General features: G+C 49.6%; 2 protein-coding genes across 9 annotated transcripts; both read right to left on the bottom strand.

Annotated features, from left to right (window-relative positions):
• Positions 1-452: 452 nt before the first annotated feature.
• Positions 453-3,772, bottom strand: LOC102065037 (leucine-rich repeat and calponin homology domain-containing protein 2). Of its 2 annotated transcripts, none has more exons than XM_014265372.3 (4): positions 3,407-3,772; positions 1,920-2,969; positions 1,692-1,755; positions 453-918 (listed from the first exon to the last, which is right to left on the bottom strand). In XM_014265372.3, exons 1-2 carry the CDS (start codon positions 3,684-3,686, stop codon positions 2,920-2,922), a joined length of 330 nt encoding a protein of 109 aa, XP_014120847.2. In that variant the 5' UTR covers positions 3,687-3,772; the 3' UTR covers positions 453-918; positions 1,692-1,755; positions 1,920-2,919. The 2 variants fall into 2 exon arrangements, with proteins under 2 accessions (XP_014120847.2, XP_014120846.2); XM_014265371.3 differs by having other exon boundaries at positions 2,932-2,969; positions 3,407-3,769.
• A 2,457-nt stretch (positions 3,773-6,229) lies between these two features.
• Positions 6,230-18,269, bottom strand: LOC102067423 (UAP56-interacting factor). 7 transcript variants are annotated; one of them, XM_074551367.1, is made up of 9 exons: positions 18,110-18,269; positions 15,680-15,823; positions 11,852-11,994; positions 10,453-10,577; positions 9,569-9,653; positions 9,086-9,129; positions 8,930-9,004; positions 8,099-8,289; positions 6,230-7,420 (listed from the first exon to the last, which is right to left on the bottom strand). In XM_074551367.1, exons 1-9 carry the CDS (start codon positions 18,189-18,191, stop codon positions 7,401-7,403), a joined length of 909 nt encoding a protein of 302 aa, XP_074407468.1. In that variant the 5' UTR covers positions 18,192-18,269; the 3' UTR covers positions 6,230-7,400. The 7 variants fall into 7 exon arrangements, with proteins under 7 accessions (XP_074407468.1, XP_005484564.1, XP_026647728.1 ...); XM_005484507.4 differs by having other exon boundaries at positions 8,178-8,289; XM_026791927.2 differs by having other exon boundaries at positions 8,178-8,289; positions 9,569-9,650.
• Positions 18,270-23,610: the final 5,341 nt, after the last annotated feature.

The raw sequence follows: 23,610 nt of genomic DNA, 5'->3' as shown, positions 1-23,610 counted from the left end.
CACCACAGGAACACCCGTGGAGCCAGGAAAGCCCGGACGGCACAGAATGGCACAAAGGACGCTTTGGATTGCAGGGACGAGCGGCCTGAGCTCCTCCCCTGCCCTGACTCGCCCTTGATTCAAGTTTTTGGCCGAAGTGGGAGGGGATAAAGGCACAGGGTTTTCTCGGCCACTGGCCGTGCTTTTCCCTTGCATGGAAGAGTTGGGACTGCCCCAAGCCCCTTGTGCCCTCCTCCAGCACCAGGGGCATTTTTCACCACCCAGAGTTTGTAAACAAGAAACAGATGCACTCGAGAAGGCATCATGGGCCTCCTTCCAGCCCGGCTCTGCAGATGCTGAGGCTGCTACAGGCTCTGCCAGGGCTCAGTTCTGGGCATGGCTGGGCCCACTCTCCCCTCCCATTGTTCAGGTCAGACGAATTGCAGGGTGATAAGGAAGGGACTTCAAGGGAATTGAGGTTTAACAGAGTTTTTATTCAAAAACACGAGGGTAAAAACTTTGCTTTGACAGGCAAGGAGTGCAGTGCAGACAAACTCCAGACAAAGGGTCCAAAGTAAAGTGGAGAACAGCAAACAAAAGAGAGAGCAACAGAGTACAACAACAGTATGAAAGAGTACTAGAAGAGAAAGAGCAGAAGTGCAAGGATACTTATGGGGAGTTCATTTAAAAGGCTATCTCTTCTCCAGGGCATAAAAACAACACAGAAACAAAGCTCTGAGCATGAAGCCATTTCTGTTCTCACCATCTCTTTCAAAGGACCATCATGTCCAAGCCATGAGCAGCACAAGCAGGAGCCCTCACCTCACAGCTGACAGCTGCCATCCCTCCTTCAGCCAGATGTGTCTGTCTAACAACATCCTGTGAAGTTCCTCCATCCATGGACTCCAACACCAACCAGAGATCTTCATCAACAGGTAGCTGAAAGAAGAAGACAATGGCATGGAGAAGAACGTGCACAGCTAAATTACCTTATGGAAAAGACTGCAGGGGAGTTTTGCTTCCAGGTCACTTGTAAATGAACACAGAGTAAAATGGAGAGACATTCCTGTAGCTACACTGTCCTTGAAATCTGCACAGTCGAAAGGAGAAGGAGATGTGAAAAAGGAGATGCCTTTCATGGCAAACACATGAAAAATGTGCTTAGGAACACCCTAAGATCAGTCTGGAACCCACAACACTTGGTGAACCAGCTGGTTCACCACCTTAACTCAGCAATTCCATCAGTAACTCCTCAACTCTCAGAGTTATCCATGGGAGGGGACCACTTAGCACAAAAGTGGTCAATTGTCAGGAAAACCTTGCTTAAAGAACTTTCAGAAATGGGCAAGACAATTGAAAAATGGGCAAAATACAAGAATCTCATCTTCCTAGCATCTACAACAAAGGAAAAGAGTAGGGGAGAAGGTAGGCTGGGGCCAGGGCTCAGAGAGCAAGGCAACAGCAGCAGGCCCCAGCAGGAGCAGCCCAGCCATGATACAGTTAGGTTTATAGTTTTTATACACCCCAGCCTCTCCCAAAGTCTGCCCATGGACAGGAGACCATTGGTCTGGTCTAGACTTTCTTGGCCACCCATTGTGGAGACCATCACCATGCATTTAGTTGATGCATTAACATTTTTAGAGATTAAGACCACGCCAGCATGTCCTGCTCTGAAAGGTATCACTGCCAAGAAGTCACTGACTTGAACTTACCCTTGGCCAGCTGGCTCAGCTTCAGTGTGTTTCTTGGCAGGTTCCCCCAGGCTCACAGTGTTCCCTGAAAAAAACAACAGGAAAGGTGGTCACTCCAAGATGGAGACCCCACCCTGCAGGAGAGCCAAAATGCAGCTCCATGCTCTGGGTGGGCAGGAGCAATAAAGGACTCTGACATTCAGCTGCAGAGGAACACTGAGCACAGCTGATGCTCAGACACACACACACCTCACACCCTGCTCTGGCAGACAGGACAGGGAGCAGATGTGCTCAGCTGCATGAAGCACCTCTCTCCTCTCCTCTCTCCTCTGGCTGTGAGGCTGTGCTGCTGCTGTCAGAATGCTCAGCCCATGATGCTTAAACAGAGAGAGGGTCACTGTTCTCTTCACAGACTAAGGGAGGTTCACTGTCCTCTTCCCAAAAAGGTCGTGCTTCACCATCCTCTTTCCAAACAGTGGGATGTTCATTGTGCTCTTCCCACACAGGGAGGTATTGTCCTTCCCCCATAGTGTGATGTTCACTGTGCTCTTCCCACGCCAATGGATGTCCCCTGTCCTGGTCCCACGCCTCTGGCTGTCTGCCCTGCTCTTCCCACACTGTGAGATCTTTGTTCTCCTTCTTCCTGCAACGAGGATGTTCCCACTCCTCATCCTACACTGCAAGACATTCCCCATCCTCAATCCACACTGCTGGAGCTTTGCTGTCATCTTCCAAAATGATGGCAAATTGAACACCATCTTCAAGAACCGTGGAAAGTTCACCGCCATCTCTGAGAACAGAGGGAAGTTCACTTTGTTCCTCCTCCCCAGCCTTCTTGTATTTCTGCTCTTTAGCCTTCTCTCTGGAGACAGACAGAGCTAGAGGAGCCCCTGATGCAGCTTCTGTGCTTTGTGGACAGACAGCAGGGTGAGGGACAGAAAGTTGTATCACATTTATGGCCTTATTTATCCTCAGCAGCACAAAGGAGAAATAGCATTCTGGGATGTTCAAACTAACAGTGGGCTAAAGTAGACATTGCCACTTATGCTTGTGAATTAGGTACTCCACCATGGCTAAAAGCAGCATGCAAATCTTCTGTTTGCAAAATCCTCCCTGTAGCTGTTCAAAAGCTCTTCAACAAAAAAGGAGAAAACAGCCAGGGATCCCTCAGCTTCTGCTGCTACAAAGGCACTGACAGGAACTTTCAGTCAGCCCATCAGGCTGGCAATCGGCTGCAACACAAAGGTTCCTATCCACTCACCAAAGGAGGAGCTTCTCCGTAGCCACGCCTGAGGTGCTCTGCAATGCGAGACGGAAAATTAACCAGATGCTATCAGGAAAATAAACTGTTAGTGCTGGAAAATCCCACGCAACAAGGCAGCCCCGAGAGAGCGTTCAGCTTTCACAATATCACTCCAGGAGTCCTTTCAATGAAACGCCGCTGCCTGCACGGAGAGCCCCCCCAAACACGGAGCCTCTCCGCTGTCCCCCAGTGCCCTTAGCCAGCGGGATCCCCGCTCCTCACCCACAGCGGCCGCTCCCGTGTCACCCCTCGCCTGCGCCCCAGCCCTGCCCCGCCACCGCGGGGATCCCCCCGCTGCATCCCCGCTCCCGGGCCCCGCACCCGCCACCGCCCGGCCCCGGCGGCCGCCACAGCGGCTCCAAGCCCCCCGCCCTCCGCGCCGGCCCCGCTGGGCGCCCGCAGCCCCGGCCCGGCGCTGCCGGGGCCCCCTCACCTGCTTGCGTGGTGTCGCTCAGGTCGCAGCCGCTGCCGGGGAAGTCGCGCAGCTTCCTCCCGCTCAGGCACAGGATGCCCGAGCTGCCCGCCTCCTCCAGGGCCCGCTCCAGGCTGCGCACCGTGTGCGACTGCGGCAGAGCTGCTGCGCCCCAGTGCGGCCCCGACGAGAAGGAGAGAGTCAGGTGCGCGGGGATGCCGAGCCCCGCCGCTCCGCTCCCGGCCGCGCTCCCGCTGCCGCTGCCGTTGTTGCCGCCGCCGCCCCCCTGCCCGGCCGCCATCTTGACCGGCCCCTCCACAACAACGGCCGCGGCCGCTGCGCAGGCGCTGCGGGGCCCGCAGGGGGCGCCGCGGGACGGGGCGGGGCCTCGCGGCACTCCTCGGCAGCGTCAACCAATCCGCGGCGGCGGCGGCGGCGAGAGGCGGAGCTTCGTGAGGGGGCGGGCGGCTGTGTGCCCGAGGGCTGGTGTGCCGCTAGGGGGCGCTGCCGGGACTGAGGGAGCGGATCGGGATCCTCTTGACAAGGGAGGCATCCCGGGAGCGGGGGCAGCCCGGGAGTCCGGTGCTTCATATTTCTCTTCCAAAAAATGGCTCTAGAGCTGTGATTAGGAAATGCTAAAGAAAGCCGCATAGACCTATATTTTAAGACAATCGTCATCTGTTTGATGAGCAGAATCTGCTTTTAAGCCTTGAACCTCAGGAAGATCCTTGAATTCTGGAATTGGTTTGGGTTGGGTTTTGTTTATTTTTGCATGCATATGTCATGCCTAATTGGGGGATCTAAGGGAAATTCCCTCTCCAGGGGCTATGGAAGAGACTGGCCTTCAGCCAGCAGCATCACTGACAGACAGCTGAGCCATTATTGATCACTGAGGGCCAGAGCTGAAATCCGATGTGGCTGATGGTGTCTGGGTGACATTCAGCACAACCACTGAGCCAGGATCGGTGAGCAGGTCCCGAGCAGTGCAGGGTTCAGTGCAGAGCTCTGTGGGTTGGTGATCTCCCTGTCCTGGCACACAGATTGCCCTTCCAGCCAAGAGCTCTGTGTGCAAAATGCAGCTGTTGGGGAAGGGGTCCCATTGTCACCTGCAAACAGGGTGGCTGTCTGCCTGCTCTGCCCTCAGCTCTGCCTCCTCACGGGGGGCTGTGGCATTTCAGATGAATCCCTGCCAATCAGTCTGGCTGGGCCACAGCTTCTGCTCCTGCCCTGAAAACACCAATCATTGCCTGGATTCCCAACAAGAAAATCAGGCCAACCTGTATAAACACTGCTGAGTGCTGCCCTTGGTTGAGGTTCCAGCCAGAGGGGGTGGAGGGTGAATAAACCCAGACTGGTGTTGGGCCAAGTGTGTAGGATGATTTTGTCTGCAGACATGGAGCAGGAGGCACAGTGGCTCTGCAGCTGGTGAGAGGCCCTTTAGAATTACAGATAAATAGAAAGCAAAAAGCAATACTTGAAAAATCCTTCACCAGGAGCTGTGAAATGCAACGATACAAGTGGCTAAAGACCCAGGTCAACGGCACTGTGGTTTCAGTGCAGTGACCAAGCAGGGCCACACACCTGTGATGGTGTCCCCCCTGCCCTGGGATGCACTGTGGGGACTCTCTTCTAACCCTGAGCAGTTGCTTCTTCATTTTTAAACTTCTCAGTCACCATGGGAGATGTTACTCTGGAGGTGGTGTTGCCTGGCTGACAGAGAGCAGAAGATTTCCAGGTCACAGAGCTGCCCTGGTCACTGAGCTGCCCTGGCCTGTGTGCAGCCATCCTGGCTGGAGCTGCTGCCACCCCCAGGCAGGGAACTGCTGGGCCACCTGTCCAGCACAGGACAGTGCACAGGAACTGAAATGTCAGATGAGCACAGCTCCTGTGTCCCAGCGAGGGCTCAGGAGGCAGCTGAACTGTGTCACACAAATACCCCCTGTGCAGGAGCTCGCCCTGTGCACAACAGCAGGGATAATTCTGTTAGAGACCATCATTCTGTGGGTTTAGAGACCATCCCACTGTGGCAGAATGGGGTATTTTATGCCTGTTGGGCTGAGCTCACACTGTGCCCTCTCCCAGTATGTTTTTTGTGTGATGCTTATGCATTTTGGCTGCTTGTGAATTCAGTGCAAAGCCTGTTTTATCTCCTGCTACATAAAAAGTCACCCAGCACTGCAAGGGAATCAAGCTAGGAAAAAAAGCAGGTTTTATCACCTAAGCCCTCAATATAAATTTCAAGAGTGGTTAAAAGATTATAAGGTACAGATTGCCATAAAGCATTTCTTTGGAGAAGAGAATCAGGTGCGATCTGAACAGCAGAACAATGTTTCCCACTCAGCTTTCAGTTCTTTCAGGACTGAATGGCTCCATCCCTTTCCAACCTGACTGAAGAAGTGCTCAGGTTTTCCTAGTGAATCTGCCATCTTCTATCCATATTTATAGTCAGAAGGCAACTGAAATCAGGGCTACTGCCATTTGTGACTATGTTTCTTGCTCAACTTTTGAACTTCCATACAGATTATTTGCAGAAAGGGGTGATGTCTCCTCCAGAGTTCATTAACCTGGGTGTTGGGGTACATTTGTTTAATTTTGAACACACAATTTTGAGTAGCCAGGACTGCTCTGATAATTTTGCCAATAACATTCAAGGCATAAGAGATCACAGCAAAGATTTTACAAAATACCTATTGAAAACCTCACACTGCTTTGGAGGCAGATTTTAAAGCAGTAAACTGCCTGTAGGTGGGCACCAATGGGGGCCAGTTTCCCCCAAAGCACCAGTGTCACACAGAAGCTGAACTTGCACCAAAGAGCTGTTGAAGGAAAGGAAATAACCAGAGGTGACATTTGACAAGTTAAGATTTTTATTCAGTGCACTGGACTCATACATCACTGCTTCATCAACTAAAACATTTCACACATTCCTATAAAACCAATGCCAAGTCCAGTCTCTTAAAGATGCTTGGTGTAAAACATAAAGCAGTCTATCAAATATTTCCTGTTGTAAGTATAGCTCAGAGCCCAGTAACAGGCTGTGTCCAGCATGTTCAGTGCTGGGTTCCAGCAATGGATGGAGGATGAAGCAGTTACTCAGGGTTGATGCAGGGCTTCATTACAAATGTCTAAACCCAGCTCATTTACATCTCACCCAATGTTTATCAGAGTGCTGCTGCTGGTTGGATTATGCTGCTGCTTTGAGTATGGGTGGAGCTGCAACTACAAAAACCCTAATGCAGAACTACTCAGCACTGGAAAGAAAATGTGATCTGGGCTGGGGCAGCCTGTCTGGCTCCGTGCTGAGGACAGTGACTCCAGCAGCACGGCAGGGCACATCTCACCCTGTCCCTGCAGCAGCAGTCAGGGCAGCACAGCAATCCACAGAGAAATGCAAGCTGCTCGGGCCTGACTGGCAGGGCAAAGCAACAGGTTTCAGGGTGGAGGGGTCTTACACTGCAAACCTCTGGGCAGGGATGCCTGCAAACACAACTTGGGCAGTCAGGTGGATGCTGGTGACTGTGGACAGCTCCAGCATCCCACTTTGCTCTGTCTCCCATGTGGGCAGGCACATGATGCTCAAAGCCTCCCACCCCAGACAATGTAGGGAAGGCTCCGTGGTACACCCTCCCACTATCAGCCACCACCCTGATCAGCACAGGGTGCCCTGGCAGGGGGACAGGGCTGGTGCCAGCCCTACAGCTTCCCAGCAAATCCATCTCTGCTCATCCCCCTCCCTGCCCGTGTCCCACCTGCCCCGTGCTCTGGCCCAAACGCTCATCCTGCCTGATCCCTGCCCTCACTCACTCATTCACTCTGTGTGGAAGGAAGGAGACAGCACATTGCCAAATCAGCTATCTCAAAGGGAATCTAAGGACTTTTATTGAGGCCGTGTCGGGGAGCCTGGAGTGTCCCAGGCAGTCCCTGTGCCGAGCACGTGTCCTAAGGCATGGTGACCGTCCGCCGGGCGCTCCTGGCCGCTGTAAAGCGCCTCTTATTCCTCAGACCAGAGAACCTCTCATCCAGAGTCAGGCTGGTCTGCAGGGGAAAGCGAGAGCGAGTCAGTCCCCTGTCCTGTGGCAAAGCACAGCCAAACTCGTAGCAGGGGTATTGATTAGAGCCCATCAGTCAGGCTGGTGATTCACAGCTGGTTAGTCAATTAAACCACTCAGCACACAGACACAGGGAGCTCGACAGACTGTGTGTGGCTGGAAAACCTCCAAGCAGCTCCCTGCCCCAGGACACAGGGCATCCTCGGCAAGAACAGGAGCAAGCAGATGGCATTTGAGCACAAGGCACCAGGTAAAACCAAACCGTCCACACAAGAAACGCCGGCAATGAAGAAGGTGGAGCAGGATTTCTCAGCTGCCCCAGGGCTCTTGGACCATACTTCAGTGTAAAATGTGACACCAAGAAGGGCACCAAAGCAAAGAGCGAGCAAAGCCCAGAAGTGCCACGTGTCTCTGAGGAATGGGAAGCACTGACAGTGAAACAGTCCCCTCTGGCCAGGACTACTCATCAGCAGGACCTCCCTGCTCCAAGCAAGCACACGGACAGGCCAAGACAGGCCATCAGAGTGGGGAAAACTGGGCCGAGTCTGTAGTTGCTGAACAGTCTTCTCAAGTGCCTTCAGTTTTGTGAGCAACCTGGCCAACACAGCTACGGGACTTTCCTCCCAGGTTGTGTTAGATAAACCCAGCTGGCAGCCCCAGAAACCTGAGTGTGACGTTAAGAGCTCAGTGGCAGGGCTGCTGCAGGGAGCCAGGTGCCTCCTGTGCCGTCGACAATCCTCTACCTGGTTGGCCATGGCGCGGAAGTTGAACCTCAGCAGCACCCCCCTGGGCTGGGGCTTGGCCACCTGTGCTGGGGCTCTCTGGCTTCGCAGGAATGGGCGCTTGGATCCAGGCCTGGGGAAAGCACAGAGCTGCTGTCACTCAGGATGCTCAGGCAGCACTTCCCATCCTCTCAAACCAGCACGGAGAGAAGGACACAGCCACACACTCCACCTGTCCCATGGCACATCTCCCTGGCAGAGCAGCCTGCAGGCAGAGTCCAGCATGGGGACTGTCACATCCAGGCCATTGAGGGGTGCTCTCTGCACCCAGGACATGCACAGTGCCCTCACCCACCCTCCCCTCTGCCCCCAGCTGGGTGCCAGCTCCTGCAGCTGCCCCTTTCCAGCCTCTGAGCTCCTCTTACACAGCGAGCACAGGGTGTCCCTTTGGGGAACACAGTTTCTCCCAACACCCCACAACCAGCATAACCAGCCTGCCACCTCTTCCCACAATGGTGCTTCCATTTCTCCTCACTCTGCATAACAAATGAGGGCAGTGGAATTACAGATTACCATGTAATTACAGGTAAATAGAAGAGATTTCTATCTCCTTCTGATATGCTGGGAAAGGAACCAGACATCATTTGCTAACCATTTTGGGTCTGAACCACTCACTGCACACTCATTACAGAAGTGAAGCTGCAATAATGCTAAAGGGATTTGCAATGGCTTTTGTAGGGCTCCCACCCTAACAAATCACCTCATTTACTTACAGGCTGAGCTGGCCCGCCTGGGGATTAAGCACAGAAACCGTCAGAATTGCTCCCGGGCTGGGTTTCACTTGCCACCTGCCGAGACAGGGAGATTTATCCAGCTTCAAGCCTGAAAGAGCACTGTCTATTTGCATTGTGCCTTTGTTCACCAATTACCTTCTCATCCTTGGCGGTTTCCCTTCTCCTTGAGAATCCATCTGCTGTAAAATATATTTAAAAACAATTACTTCAAAGAATTAGCTCTCAGAAACAGTGACTCCTTTTCCAGGATTTTGTTTGGTGTATCTGAAGAGCTCCTTCCTTGTGAGTTGTGAAGAAATGTGCTAATCTGGGGTTTCCCACTAGCACAGTAATGTGTATGAGGTGCCTTTACCTTGCCCTGCTTGTGCTGCTCTATAAATTGCAAGGTTTATTTTTATCACCCTCCCAGGATTTATTTCCCAGCTGCCAGAATACCAAGCTGCATTAAAAACTGCCTGCAAATACTTTCCTCCCAATACATGCAGCACTCAGGTCTGCATAACAAATGAGGGCATCTCTCCCCCAGTTACTTTAGGAAGCAAAGCTGCAACTGGGCTGGTAACACGTGAAGGTTTGTCACTAGCAGCAGGCTGCAGAGGAAATGTCTCAAGCACTGACCCATCTCTGGAAGGGAGCTTTGTAGAACCACTGCTGCATCCGCTTCTGCTGGAATGCTGCTCCTCTGTTCAGCAGGAAAGGCCTGCTAAAGGAGAGAGACAAAGAGGTCAGCATCATACCAGGTATCTCTAACACTTAATGCCAAAATACCTAACCCAAGCTGGTCTAAAAAAGCAGTGTAAGAAGCAAATGAGGCTGTCTGTTACAGAGTTCAGCCCAACAGGTTTTTCTGCCAGCAAAGGATTTCAGAGGAACTTGATTTCCTGCTCAAATGAGGCAACAGTTTGTGTGTTCTGAGCTGTGCTCATTAAACGCAAAAAACATGGGAGGAAAATCATAGAAAAAAATCAGGTCAGAAAGGACCTCTCAATGTTATTCAGTCCCTGTTCTGCTCAGAGCAGATGAAGGATTGCAAGGAGCTTCCTTTGAGCTCAGAGAACATAATGATCTTGATGAGACAGTGCCCAGCACCTGGCACACTGCCTTCCTCCCAGCTCCTGGGGCACAGCCTGCTCCTGCAGCCCCTCACTGGGACACACTCCCTGTCTGCCCATCCCTTATGGCTGGAATCTGTATTTCCTGCCTGTATGAAAATAAATGCTATTTCACCCTTCAAAAGTTTCCCAAAGCAACGAAGTTTATTAAAAATACAAACGTCACATTTTCTGTGCTTCCTGAAATAAAATCACAGATTAATATAGGCATTATTAACTATGAGCACGAGGCTGTTTCCTTTCCAAGTGCCTTCCTAACATACCCAGGGGTATTTTTCTGGTGCTGCACATGCACATGGCTGTAGCCACATACAGAGAGAGAAACCCCATAAACTGCACAGGTAAAAACCACTGAAAGCCAAAATAACCCAGAGTTACCAAAGATTTTACCTCCTCCCTGGGGCACGGATGCTGGCAGCATCTGCTCTGAATCTCTTGGGGCTTGCAGATGGCTGTGGCTGTTCCTCCTGCTGCCCACCACTGCTTTTGGCAAAAGCATTGCTCTTCTTGGTGCCCTGAAAGAGCAGGGAAACTTCAGCAGTTGTCACCTGCAGCACAATCTTGGTACAAGAGCAGGGGGTGAGGGCAGGGACAGCACACGAGGGGTTGCTCTCTGCTGATAACAATCAGTCAGGGCGTGCCTTGCTTCCTGCACATGGAACTGCAGGTGCCAGGGAGAATGTTGCATTCTAATTCTAATTCATTTCATTCTGATGCTACAGAAACCAAAGAAGAAATACAAGACCAGTCCATGCAGAGTGAATCTCACAGAAGCTGTGCATTACAGCCCTGCTCAGGTTTCCTTTTCCTTGTCTGGACAGGTGCATTGCCTGGACCATGCCCTGCTGCATGGAACACACCAGAGGAGCCTCAGCAGAGTCTGTCCTGCAGTTCCAACACACACTGCCCCAGGCTCCAGCCTGGTGACTTCTGTAGGACAGCTACCATCATGTTAGTACCAACTAACTGAGGTCTATTTCCATATTCTTCCCCCTTGGTTTATTCCTGCAAAGTGGAAGCTGCTGTAGAATTCTGCCTCCTAGCAACTGCTTATTACTCTGTAAATACCAGCCACACTCAATATCTGAGTCATCCTGGTCTTTCTTTTCAGGAATAACCTCACTCCTTGCACATGCATGCTCAGTTTAGGGCTTTCTTATTTACACCCCTACAACACATTCACCAAATGTGCCATCCTGCTCAGCACTTGCATTTTTTTAAAAACTCACTGAACATCTATGACCTCCTAACTGAGTGGATTTTCATCAGTGCAGGAAAACCCAGCTGCCTCTCAACACTCTGTCACAGCACTGGCAATCAGTGTCTCTGGTGGAAAGTATATCTCTGAACCAGAGTCACCTGACAAGTCACCAGTTCTGTCCTTTGACTTCATAGGACCTTGGAAAATGCTCTGGGTGGAGAACAAATAACAAAGAATCTTAACACACCTCCTCTAAATGATAATATTAAGATGAGGTGCCATGGAATTGATTTTTATGGAAATATTTTTAAACCTTTTCATACTAATTTTAAAAAATCTTTTTTAGCAAAACCCATGGGAACTGATCAGTAAAATTATGCTAAGTCAGAAGCTTTATAAAACTAACTGTAAAATTGCTATTCCATATTCATGTATGTCTGTACTCACCTATGCATACAAATGCTGTGCACAGGCATTAAAAGATGGTGTTTTTTAAACAGATTGCTCTTTGGGGAGATCCAGAATCATAAAATTGAGCAGATTTCCACATGACATTAGGGAAAAGCCAGACCTTCCTCATTGCCCTACCTCCTGGGCCGAGTCCTGGCGGTTCAAAGGGCTCACTCCTTGGAATGCAGCAGCCGCTCTTCTCTTGCCACCAGGCAGAGCATTCCTGAACTGCCTCCGATTGAGCTGCTGCTGTCCAAAGCCTCTTCTGAAACGCTGAGGTCCTAAAAACAAAGCCCTCTTACTTTAGCATCATTCAAAATTCAGTTTATGGCTACAGTTTTATAAATAGATTACAAGGTTAACTTAATGTGATACTACAGAAGTAGTGGTGCAAAAGTCACGCTGATTCATATTAAATAATGAATTTTTCCAATGTCTCGCTAGCACTCTTATTGTATATAGGACTGCCATACACATTATTTGATGTGAAAGAATACAGAACAGAAAAGCCTTTCACAATTCTGATTCCTCATAAAGACAGGAACTCCCACATCAGGAGACCTGTCAATCTCTTGTTAGAGCTCACACTGCTATGAATTAACTATGAAACAGAAAAAGCCTTTAGATGCAGATATACACATGACTTGAGCATCCCAAAGCCAACCCCACAGCAGCTCTGAGGGCCTACATCATAGCACAGTTTTTATTTATATATATATTTGTTTTCTTTTAGCTTGACACACCATAGTTTCTCCTATTGTAATAGAAGCGTCCTGCTGTTCTGCCATGATACACACACACCCGCTGTACGTCCTGCATTTAACCTTCTCCCCTAAGCCTGCTGATGATTTTGAAGAGTGCTGAAGTGTTGAGCGACAGGAAAGCCCTGTCACACTGAGGCACAGTGCTTCCAAACCTAATTACTGCACATAATAAAATTCTGTAGTCGTAATGAGACAGCAAGTCTCTGAGTCACTGTGCGAGCTGCCACAGGCACAACAACAACAATCACAAAGCCTCAGCTGGAATGCCAGGATGGAATTTCTTTCTGTTACCTCACAAACCAGCAGATCCCTGAAGCAACACCTAAGCAGAGCCACTTGGGCACAGTCAGCAGCACCATTCAGCTTGGCCTGGTGATGGTGAATCACCAGGCTGCCCTCAACATCAGTTTATCAAGGGTTTGTCTGCACAGGGCCACCACCACGCTGTGCTCCCTGAACCAAGGCAGGGAGCTCAAGCATGTCCAGAAGGGTGCCCCAAGCCCACCAAACACCTCCATTATCTATAACCAGATGTTCTACTGCTCAGTGCACACAAGGGTAAACAGCAGATGTGTGCTTTCCTTCACTGCTGCTTCACACTTTGCCATCCCCAGCTGCAAGGTCACTGAAGCCCCTCTGTTTTCAGCCCATTTTCCCCAACAGCTGCTGTACCAGTGAGGTGTGCCCACACCTTGGGGTGAATAAATCAGGCACAAAGCTGTGCATGGCAGAGGGCAGTGGGAGTGCACTCAAACCCTGGATCTCACTGACACAAAGCACAGAGCAGTGAGGTGCATATATTGATCTTACATCAACTGCTATGTGACAGCAATTTATACTGCCTTGGAGCAACTGCAAATGAAGTGTCCTGAGGCAGCAGTGGCATGGCTGTGAGGGGCCACCACTGCCACAAGGAATGAAGGCTGCAGCCTCAGGGCGTCACACCAGCCTGAGCTGCTTACACTGGAACATGCTTCAAGATGATTTGAGCTGCTCTGGCTCTAAAACAGACGGGCACCAGGCCAGGCCCGTGGGAAGCAGATCCCAAACACCATGGTGGGGTGCTTAGTGCTCCATGGCCAGAGGTGCTGCTTGGGAACATGCACAAAAACACAACACAGTTCACAAGCTCTGGGGCCAGCTGCTATTTCCTTTGCAGACAATGCCCTCTCATTGCAGGGGTGCAGGTGTGTAAATGTTCCTCTCATGACAAACATTCAATTTTGGCAAACTGTTTCTTTTTGACCACATGCAGATTTGATGTCGTCAATGTCCCTTTGATTTTTTCTCCTGCTTCTATTCTCCCAGTCTGTTTTTGCCCTGCCTTGTTTCTCCTTAGCCCCTACCCTGGGCCTGTCCCTATCTCTTGCCTGTTGGCTGGGCTGCTCTGCTCCTGGACACCCAGCCTTGCTGCACAGCTCTCCTACACCCTGGAGAGGACAAGAGGCTGAACTCAGCTGCCTTTCCTGGATACTCTCAGGGCAATGGCAGGGACTGCTGCAGAAGGCAGCCCTGACTAGAAAATCATGTCCCTGTCAGTCTGTTCCTATTAGAGAGCCTGTGCTCAGCAGGGCACTCGGGCACAGCTCACCCAACACAAATGACACATGACAGAGCCATCAGCCTCCAAGGGGGACCCCATCACACCAGCTGGGGACCAAGGCCCCGCTCTGTCATCTGTGTCCTGAAGTGTGTGACACATGGGAGGCTTCATGTCTGCAAAAGGTCTGGCAGATATTTAATAATGTAAGAACATTTCAATAAAACCCCACGGCATCAGCAGCTGGGGAGGAACCCCCCCACACACATCCCATGTTTGGGAGTGTGCTCAGAGCCTGGCCCTGAGCACACCTGGGATGGCCAAAAGGCACCTCTGCTCAGCCAGTCCAGTCTGGGCACAAGTTCCCATGTCTGACAGACTCTTTTTTTCCAAGGAGATTTGAAATTCAAATTTCTTGTCATTAAAAATCATCTTTCCCCCACTAGGGAGGTTTAAGCCATATTCCAAGAGGGATTAACAGCACTTTGCTTGCTGGTTTAATCAGCATAATACCCTTCCCCCTCCTCTGTCATTACAGTGCTGGGCTCCTCAGATCATCATTTTGATAATGGTTATCACATCTCAGCCCAGAAGGGACTGCATTTCAGCAGGGACCAAAGTGAACTGAGCCCCTGATGAATTATGGGCTAAATTCCCAGTCATGCTGAGCTTCCCCAAATTGCTACTGACAATCAGCACCACACAGCATGGCAGGTCTCTGCACTTGGCAGGGCTGAATTCAGACTCCCTGAAAACCTATGAAATACTAAAACTAGCAGAAATAATTATATAAATTAACAGAAAAGCTCTTCCATCTAAAAAATAGGGAAAAAATATTTTATTGGATTTGCCTCTGGGTGCAGTAATTGCTTGAGTGCAAGAGAATATCAAAGCCTGTGGGTTCTAATAGAAAAATCAATTTGCTAAGGGCATTTATCACCTTTATGATTTGAACTAGAACAATCCTCAGTAAGGCACTGTGTGGTGGTCACCAAGAACACAAAGGTGGGAGGCAGAGCAGAGACAAGCAGGATTGCCCCCAGTGATCCCACTGTCCTGATGTATGATTGGCGCTCCAATATAAGACTGAAAAGATATTTCTGAAAAATATCACTAAAATCTTCAGGGAGTGACTTAGCAGTAATTAAAAAAAAAAAATTCATAGAGATGTCATTTCATGCAGCAGACAACTTTGGTTTGTAGGTAAAAGCCAGTGGAACAAAACAAAGGTGCGATCACTCAGTATTATAAAAAAAACCTCACCCTAAAAATAGCATGCTTGGCAAAAGTGACAGTTTAGCCTCAATAACTGAGCTATCAAATACAGTTACTGAGGGGGTAATTTTGATAATTTAAGTCTGCTCTGGGAAAATGAGGATTAGGAAGAGGCATAATTAAAATATGCAAAGCCAAGGGGAATACAGAATAGATATTAAGTCACTTTAAATTAGTAATTCATGAGAGTGGAAGGGAGAGAAATGGATGAATTATGCTCTGAAAGGGCCCTGATATTCCATTGTTATGGGGAGAAAAGCTAATCAGGGCCTGAGCACATCTCATCCGCACACAGAAATTGGATAGGAGAAGGATTTAAGAGCTGGATTTTGCTAAAAATGCCTTTCCCAGCCTGGCCAGGCTGTGCTGCCTCAAGTGCCCATGTACCTTGCAAATTCCTCTGCTTCCAGGCTCGGTACCGGGGCCGCCCATAGCCGGGGGCCGAGCTCCTGTTCTTGACCTGCTGCCTTCTGCTGTCGCCCACGGCGCTGGCATCCGGCTGCTCCTTCCTGTGCCGCTTTATGATGTCATCTGGAATGAAATGAGGAAAAATCCATGGAAACTGCACTTTCCACCAACAGCCGTTCCCTCTCTGGGTGCTCAGAATTGTCCATGGTAAACACAGAGCTTGCTGTTCTGTGATCTCTGCTGGGCAGACAATGAAAGATTAAGCTCGGTTTAGAAAGTATAGGATCAATTTACTGGGCTCCTGCAGGCTGGAGATTAGAGAGCAGCAAATGATTTACAAATGTGCCACCATCCAGCACGTCCCCAGCACGGGCAGGACAGAGATTTCAGACCCCATCCATTGAGGGATCTGGTCCTGCAAGCTTCCCACAAGCAGAAGGGAAGATGTTCTGCAGGTGCACAGGAGCTCAGTGCTGGGCAGAGAACTTTTCTGAGAAGGTCTGACTTGAATTGCTGTAGGAAAGGTGGCCAAAGGGGGGAGGATGTGACAGCTGTTGAGCTACTTGGATCATGCACAAAGCAGTGCCAGGTGCAGAGCTCTATCAAGAAACACCTCAGGTCCCTCCATTCTCAATCAGCTGGTCTGCAATCAACGGGATCTTCTTAACTCAAGCTCTTCTGATGAAGAGGAATGGCAAAGGCAAAGGGATGTCTCTTCAATAATTCATGTCTTCCAGCATTTTCTTCTTTTAACCTCAAATCTTCCAGAAAATACTTTGCAAATAATCAAGGCACATCTGTGAAGCTGCAGGCAGAATGTTTTAACTTGAACAAATTAGCAAGAAATGAAGCATCCAAAACAGGCCCTTTCCCAGCAGTGGCTACTCCAGCTCCTTAATGTATCTCTGGAGTCAAAGGACAGAAGTACCATCAGCTTTCAGCAAGTGCTTACCATGAATTATCAGACCTCCAGCTTTGCTCCCTTGTCATGTCTTATCACGAAACTCCTGTGTCCAAATGAATATAAAGCCCAAGGAAAAGAAACTAGAGCAGATGTAAGAATAGGCTGCTTTTGTGATTTTTCCTTCAAGTCTGCCAGGAAAAGAATAGGCTGAGAGATGCTGGGCCACGTTCTTGGGATGAATTTGCTAATGGTCTCAGCGAAATGTGCCTTTGGGGCACATGTGATTTGGAGCACAGGATGCTTTGAAGCGTTTTGAAAGCATCCCTGCACGCTCTGCAGGGAGGTGACCACACTCATCCGAGGGTGGTCTGTCCACAGCATGAGGAAATGAGAGGGGCTGAATGCTCAGGTGCTTGATCTGTCACCTTTCAATGTCTTTTCTGTTTGGGTATGAGCTGTTACTCTGCCTTTTGTGCCCAAAAACATGATGGGGTTAACAGAGCGATGTAATGGACTACTACATAAGGCTGCAAGGGGATCCTGAGAGGTCATTTCTGGTACATCTATGCCCTCAAGTCAGAATGAGATCTATCAGGGCAGCTATAAAGCAATTCCAGCAGTTTTTTGTGACTGCTAACTCATGTAAGGCACAAATGTATCTGAAAAACCATCTGATGGAAAAAGTTCTTCACCAGGGGCCTCCTGTTTTCCAATTCTCTCTTCTAGCATGAGTAAGGTGTATTCTGGATAGAATATGGAGTTGGACCACAGGAGGTCTGACTCAGAGAAGCACTAAGGGAGAGGAAAAGCAAAGGGAGCATCACACATCAGCAAAGAAAAAGAGAGTGCAACACTATGTGAGAAAAATAAATCCAAAATGAGTGATCCACTGTTGCTATAGCTCCTCATAGAAACATTAAAACAAGGGTGCATAAGCCAAGGGATCAGTTTGAGTTTGCAGTGGAAAATGTTCATCGTTCCTAACAAATGACTCTTCGCTGGGAAGAAATGACACAAGGTTTCAGTTAGGAAGCTGACCCAGTAACAAAAGGCGCTGGTGGATTTCCTTTCACAGCAGAGACACCAACACGATAATCCACCAAGATCTCTCATCCATGCGTCAGAATCCAGGCCTGGGGAGTTCATGGCAGGGCGGCTGTCGGTTGTTTATGCTCACTGCACATTCCCGGTGCCAGAGGAATGGCGAGCATCGCAGCAAGCTGCTATAAATAGCACTGCGAGGCCATGGCCCCCTTCTCTGTCAGCGGGGCTGCTCTGCCCGAGCCCCCGGGCCGCTGTCCCGTGAGCCCCGGGCTGCTGCCAGCCCAGCCCAGCCCAGCCCAGCTCCGAGCCCGGGCCCGCACACGGCCCCTCCGCCCGAGCGGCACCGGGACAGGGACACTCGCACGGCGGGGCCACCTGCGGCCCGAGCCCGGCCCGAGTCACTGCGCACAGCCCCCCGGCTCCCCGCCCGCACGGAGGGCCCGGCAGCGCCCCGCACCTACCCAGGGACATGTCGATCTCCTCGGCGCCCGGCTGCGGCCCCGCCGCGGGGCCCGGTGCGGGCTGCGGCCCCGCCGCCTCCATGGGCCCGGAGCGCTGTGCGCTCACTGCGCCTGCCCGGAATGTGCCGGCCCCGGCCCGCCCCGGCCGCTCCTGCCCTCGCCCCGGCTGTCCCTACCCTCGTCCCGGCCCCGCCCGGCTGTCCCGGCTGCCGTGTCCGGCTGTCCCTGTCCCCGCCCGGCTGTCCCGGCCCCCGTGCCCCACTGCCCTGTCCCCGCAGCGAGCGGCACCGCCTGCAGCCAGCGCTGCTCCCCGCCCGCGCTCAGCCCTGCCCCGGCCGCCTGCCCTCCGCACCCTCCCCGGCCATCCCTTCCATCAGCACCTTCCCTCCATCTCTCTCTGCCTCAAGCACCGTGCCCCAGCCTCTAAACTGACACTTTTCCGCTTTTCCCCACGAATCCTCCTCCTCCGGGGTTCATGCCAGCGGCAGATGTATTTTAACAACCCGGCAGTCAGTTCTGAGCCGTGTGAACGATGGAATGACCTTGCTTCCTTCTGAAGACCAGAAAAACAAGCAACTCTACGAACAGAGATACTCGTGGCTCATATTCGTGCATGAAGTCTGTTCTCATTTGTGAGCGCCCGGAGGAGGATGCACCCATTTGGGACTGGTCTCGGGCAGCATCCCCATCACACACAGAACTCAGATTCTTCAGGGATCTTTCAGTCTCTGTAACATTGGTTATGGCACCAAAGCTATTCTACAGTTTGAATACAAAATGAGAGCTAAACAATCTTCCTCTACTTTAAAAGACAGGTGAAGAAATAAAAAAGAGATAGGAGAACAATATCTTCCAAAGGGCTGCCATGCATCAAGAGCATGCTTTTCCCTGAAGTTTCCATAAGATAAATGCTGTGAAATAAACTTTCTCACCACGTACATAATAGGGGACACATAAATAGTGAACAGCATCTGCATGTTCTATGTTTTCAATACAATGGTTTTTTTCCATCTTGCACCTCAAATGGGAGAGGAGTTTCTACAAACAATCAATCAGGGCGAGAATTGCCTCTTGGTATGTGTACAGCTCTTGGAAAGATCAAGTGCTTCTGAAAGTGTTGGTTGAGGGAGTTGTTCTTTCATGAAAGAAAACAATGGAACAGTGCTGAGGGAGCAGCAAATAACCTTTGCTGTATTTTGCAGCGACGCTGCAGAACGACCATGGAAGCCGACTGGTGTGAGATGTGAGGAACTGGAGTTGATACCTTGTTTGCAATGTTCTGGGGTACACAAGGTGTGCTGGGGCTTCTGCTGTTCTCTGGGGAACCTGGCTCTAATGCTGCCCTAGTCCAAGAGAATTCCTCCGAAGAGAACCCTTGAGATTTCCCAGCAATTTAGGCAGAGTATCCAGAGAAGCTGTGGCTTCTGGGAAAGAACTGGAAGTATCCATATAAGCCCAGCTTTTAGTGATGTACTGGGAGAGGAGGTTTAGAGCTGTATCATTTCCTAGCACCCAGGAAGGGTGCAGGACAGGGCTCTGGCAGTGTCCTGCAAAGCAGCAGCTCTCCAGAGACACCAGGGAAGGGCTGCAGCAGGGCTCTGGAGTCTCCTCAGCTACAGGCTGAATGACCCAGGTTTTCACACGGGGCAGCAGCTGGAGCTGGTCACTCTGTGAGGTCAGTGTCATGAAAGCTTTCCTGACTTTCTGTAAAATCTTGGACACTTGTATCTTCAGAAACTCTGGAAACAACAGCTGAGAGATTTCCAGCAGTGTTTCTATTTGATCACATTTAGTGAAACAAACATTTGGGACCAAGGAAGACAACGGCAGAGTTTAGAAATGGCAACTTCTAAAATATTCAAAGGACATTTTTTCATGGAATTACAACACAGCTTTTGCAGCAAATTCCACTTCACCAGCTGAGAGGTTTAATTAGCTGCTTCCCTTCAAGTGCATAGCATTAAAGGCAGAGATAAAACCTTTCCAAGCCACATTTCTTCATCTGGGAAGTATGAGCTGATATGTGCTCTTATCTCTCAACTGCCAGTCTGTGACCTCTTAACATCTTGGCAAGTGTCCCATTTGCTTAGTGTGTCTGAGCACTGCCATCACCTCAGTCCTGAGCAATTTCTCACATCAACAGCGGAGGTGACACGTGCTGGAGCTGGTGAAAAGGCCTGAAGAGCCAGAGCCTCTTCTGAAGCACAATCCCCCTGCCCTGGACTGCAGGTGTCTGGCAGACAGACTTCACTCTGCATCCTCAAAAAGAAATGTCAGGAATGTGACTTTCACAACTAAAAAGGGAGATAAATAAATGAACAATGAAAAAAGAAACAAAGAAGGGGGAAAGGGGGGAGGTGTTTATGTTATGCTTTCTTCTAGAAGTGTTTTGTGTTGACTCACTGATACTGTGGCAACAAACCATCAAGCTGAGCCCTCAAAGAGCACTGGGGCACCTCTGCCAAGGGCACCAGGTATTCCTTCCCTTGTTAGGCACAGGCAGGACCAACTCGTTCCAAAAGAGCAAGTGTTACTTTGGGGCACTGGGCCTTTCAATTTATCAGATGCTCTCCTTGTCATACAATGAAACCTCAAGGAGCCCTAGAAGGCTTTTAGTTAAAACTAAATAAAAATAAACTCAGTAGGAGAAAGGAACACATGGCAGCAGTCAAACACTTGTATTATCTGAAATGTGTTCTTGGTCTCTAAGTAGATTTAGGAATCTTCTGCATGTTAAATTACTTGTCATGATTTATTGTTGCAACAAATCTTATGCCATGATCTCAGAATTAACACTGGCCACTTTGTCTCTTACTCCCAGGAGCACCTCATATCACAGTTACTTAATACAAAATTGCAAAATATGTGACTGTTCACTTTCATGAAATGGATCTAAAACTACATGACTAAATTGCTAATAAATGTTTTTTTCTTGGGAACTAAGCCCTGGTGGCTGTTGGAATACGTGTCAAGGTAAGGCTTGGAATCTGCATGCACACATTTTTTATCTGAGGGTGTGGAAGCTTTCCAGCCTCTCCCAGAATTGCTCGAAGCACAAACAATCATTTAATTCAATGGGCCAAAACTCTGATCACTTTTGTGACACTGTATTTTGCCCACAAGGGCGATGTTTAGGCCTTTTCATTCATGAGAACCCCAGGACCATCACTCTCAGCACTTCACAAGGAACACTGGTAGCAGTACAGCTACAATAGCTTGCTCCAAAATTGGAGAAGCACCACTAGAAAGAGCTCATGTTCTATTGTTAGATGCTGAATGTGGCCTTTCAACCATATGTTACCACTTGAAAATCATCTTCTTGAGAAGATGGAAGAAAACAAAACACTTCTTCGGGATCTTGGAAGAAAATTCCAGTGACACAGTATTTTAGCCATACCCAGAATGAACTACATTGATGATGATAATTCAGTTTTTATGCAGAATGTATGCACTGTATGCCATAAAGTGGCTGAGGTACACACATCACTGAGCTCTGCTCAGGGAAACAAGATCACATATAATGACAAAATCCTTTGCTTCTTACAATTTAGCAGATGCAGCCTGCAGAGAGCAAAACTGAGTTTTTTAGAGAGCAGTTATTGGCTTTTTCTCTCCCTCTCTCTCTGTATGTGTATTAAAATTGTCATCTCAGCCTGGCACATGCAAAACCACTGCTACAACACCCACAAGCTGTACCTCTGGACTATACAGAGTGTCCCACAGTGATCCCATAAAAAAGCACATGAACAGGATGACAGGGAGCTGGAAGCTTCAGTGCAATCTGTGACCAGCCAGGCAACATTCCAGTAAATGGAGATTCACAGGTACACCACCCTTGGCTCTGCTGCTTGTTGTCATGCAGGAGTAGTTTCAGTTTATCCTGCTTTTAGGGACCTCTCAATGTCAAAGTAAACCTTCACTGAAAGGGCTTCATTTCTAATCTCTCCAAGAAACAATCAAGACAAGTGTGCTACTGCACAGCAAACAAGTTATTCAAAATAGAATAAAAGGACAAATCCTGCTTGAAATCACACCAAAATGCTCAGTGAAGGACAAAGGCCTCTGCAGCACTACAAGAGATTTGCAGTGCAGGTAGCTGGGATAGGTGGGGATTGAAATGATGCCTGTAAGGAGAGATGCTCCCTCCCCACTGCCTTCAGAACTGTTTCCTGGTGCTCAATGAAGCATTGCTAGCTGTGCAATGAATCAGATGCTCCCAATGGGAAAGGTATCAGGAATATTCTCATTAACGGATCTGCTCTCTCATTGTGGTCTGTACAAAAAGACTTAAAGAACAGATATTGCTTGCCAAGGCAGACAGACAGAATCCTGCTTGCTTCTTTTATTTTCAAGCATCAGATGCTGGAGTATTTTGAGCTGTTTCTAGCTCTTTAAAATGGTGTTTCAGATAAATGACTGCCCTTTAGCAGAGATAGAGTGGCATTTGCCTTTTGATCTAAGAAGGAATATATGTATAATTTCCTTGCTTTCCTTTCAAAATGGGCCAGATGGTGCCACTTTAGTGTGAATCTTGAATCCAGGTATTTGGAGATTATTTTAACTGCCTGTGGGAAGCTGTGCATACCTGCAGGTCTCAAAGTAGAAAAGCAATATCCATGACATATATAGCATGTGCTGATAAGATAAGTAAACACAAAGGATCTGAAAAGGCATCAAGGAGATGGCACCAGGATCCTGGGAGTGTTGAAGGAACAGTGGCTGTGTTACCTCAGTGTCTCACCCATGGAGGAGTACTGAGTGTAGTTACAAAGAAGCACAGCAAGAGCAGTAGGAAAGCTCTTGTTTAATTGCTTAAAGCAAAAGGAAGTCTCTAAAGGATGCAAAAAAGATCAGTGCTGACATTTCAGGAGGATTTAATTTCTCTAAGGAAATGGCAGTCCAGACTGACAGAGCCCTGCTGTGTGTCCACCTCAAGGACTTTACTCAGGAGCACTGAAAGCTTCAGGGATGTCCCTGCTGTTGACAATCCCTGCTCTTGGCCAGAGGTGGCAGAGCTTGTGGAGCTGCCAGCACTGTGGAGGTGTGGAGGGAGCATCACTCTGCACAAGGCCCTGGGCAGCACCTCGGCCTGTCACTGTGCTGTGATGTCCTCACCACAGCGCTGGCCTGCCCTGGGACTCAGCCTGCAGAGTGACAGAGGTGACCCAGGACCGCTCTCCTGCTGTCCCTGCTGCCACAATCAATTTCACAGCAACACTGCAGATAATCCTGTCTGGCTGTCTGCAGAAGGCAGTGCCCTGGGGAGCTCTGGGAGCCATGATGCTGAGCAGGGCTGAGAGGAGCAGCAGGCAGAGCAGCAGGACGGGCACACAGCTCTCACTGCCTGGTTCTGAGCTGTGCCAAGGGCTGCCTCACTGCAAGAGTTGTGAGCAACCACATCTTGCACTCCATGGTGAAAGTCAGATAGATCAAAGCCTGATCTAGATCTCATTCCTCCAGGCATTAACATTCTATTTGTTGAAGTCATATCTTAATGAGGT

This window comes from Zonotrichia albicollis, chromosome 14 (genome assembly GCF_047830755.1).
Source record: "Zonotrichia albicollis isolate bZonAlb1 chromosome 14, bZonAlb1.hap1, whole genome shotgun sequence".
NCBI classification, from domain to species: domain Eukaryota; kingdom Metazoa; phylum Chordata; class Aves; order Passeriformes; family Passerellidae; genus Zonotrichia; species Zonotrichia albicollis.
This window is presented reverse-complemented; position numbering and strand designations above follow the sequence as displayed.

Bases quoted from the DNA above. Each gene is read 5' to 3' on its own strand.
- LOC102065037 (XM_014265372.3), bottom strand. From the start codon at position 3,686: ATGGCGGCCGGGCAGGGGGGCGGCGGCGGCAACAACGGCAGCGGCAGC. The intron at 2,970-3,406 runs GTGAGGGGGCCC...CTCGCATTGCAG, and splicing joins GAGCGACACCACGCAAGCAG to AGCACCTCAGGCGTGGCTAC.
- LOC102067423 (XM_014265358.3), bottom strand. From the start codon at position 18,191: ATGGAGGCGGCGGGGCCGCAGCCCGCACCGGGCCCCGCGGCGGGGCCG. The intron at 11,995-15,679 runs GTACATGGGCAC...CTTTGTTTTTAG, and splicing joins GAAGCAGAGGAATTTGCAAG to GACCTCAGCGTTTCAGAAGA. The intron at 10,578-11,851 runs GTAGGGCAATGA...CTGCTCTTTCAG, and splicing joins GCCAGGACTCGGCCCAGGAG to GGCACCAAGAAGAGCAATGC.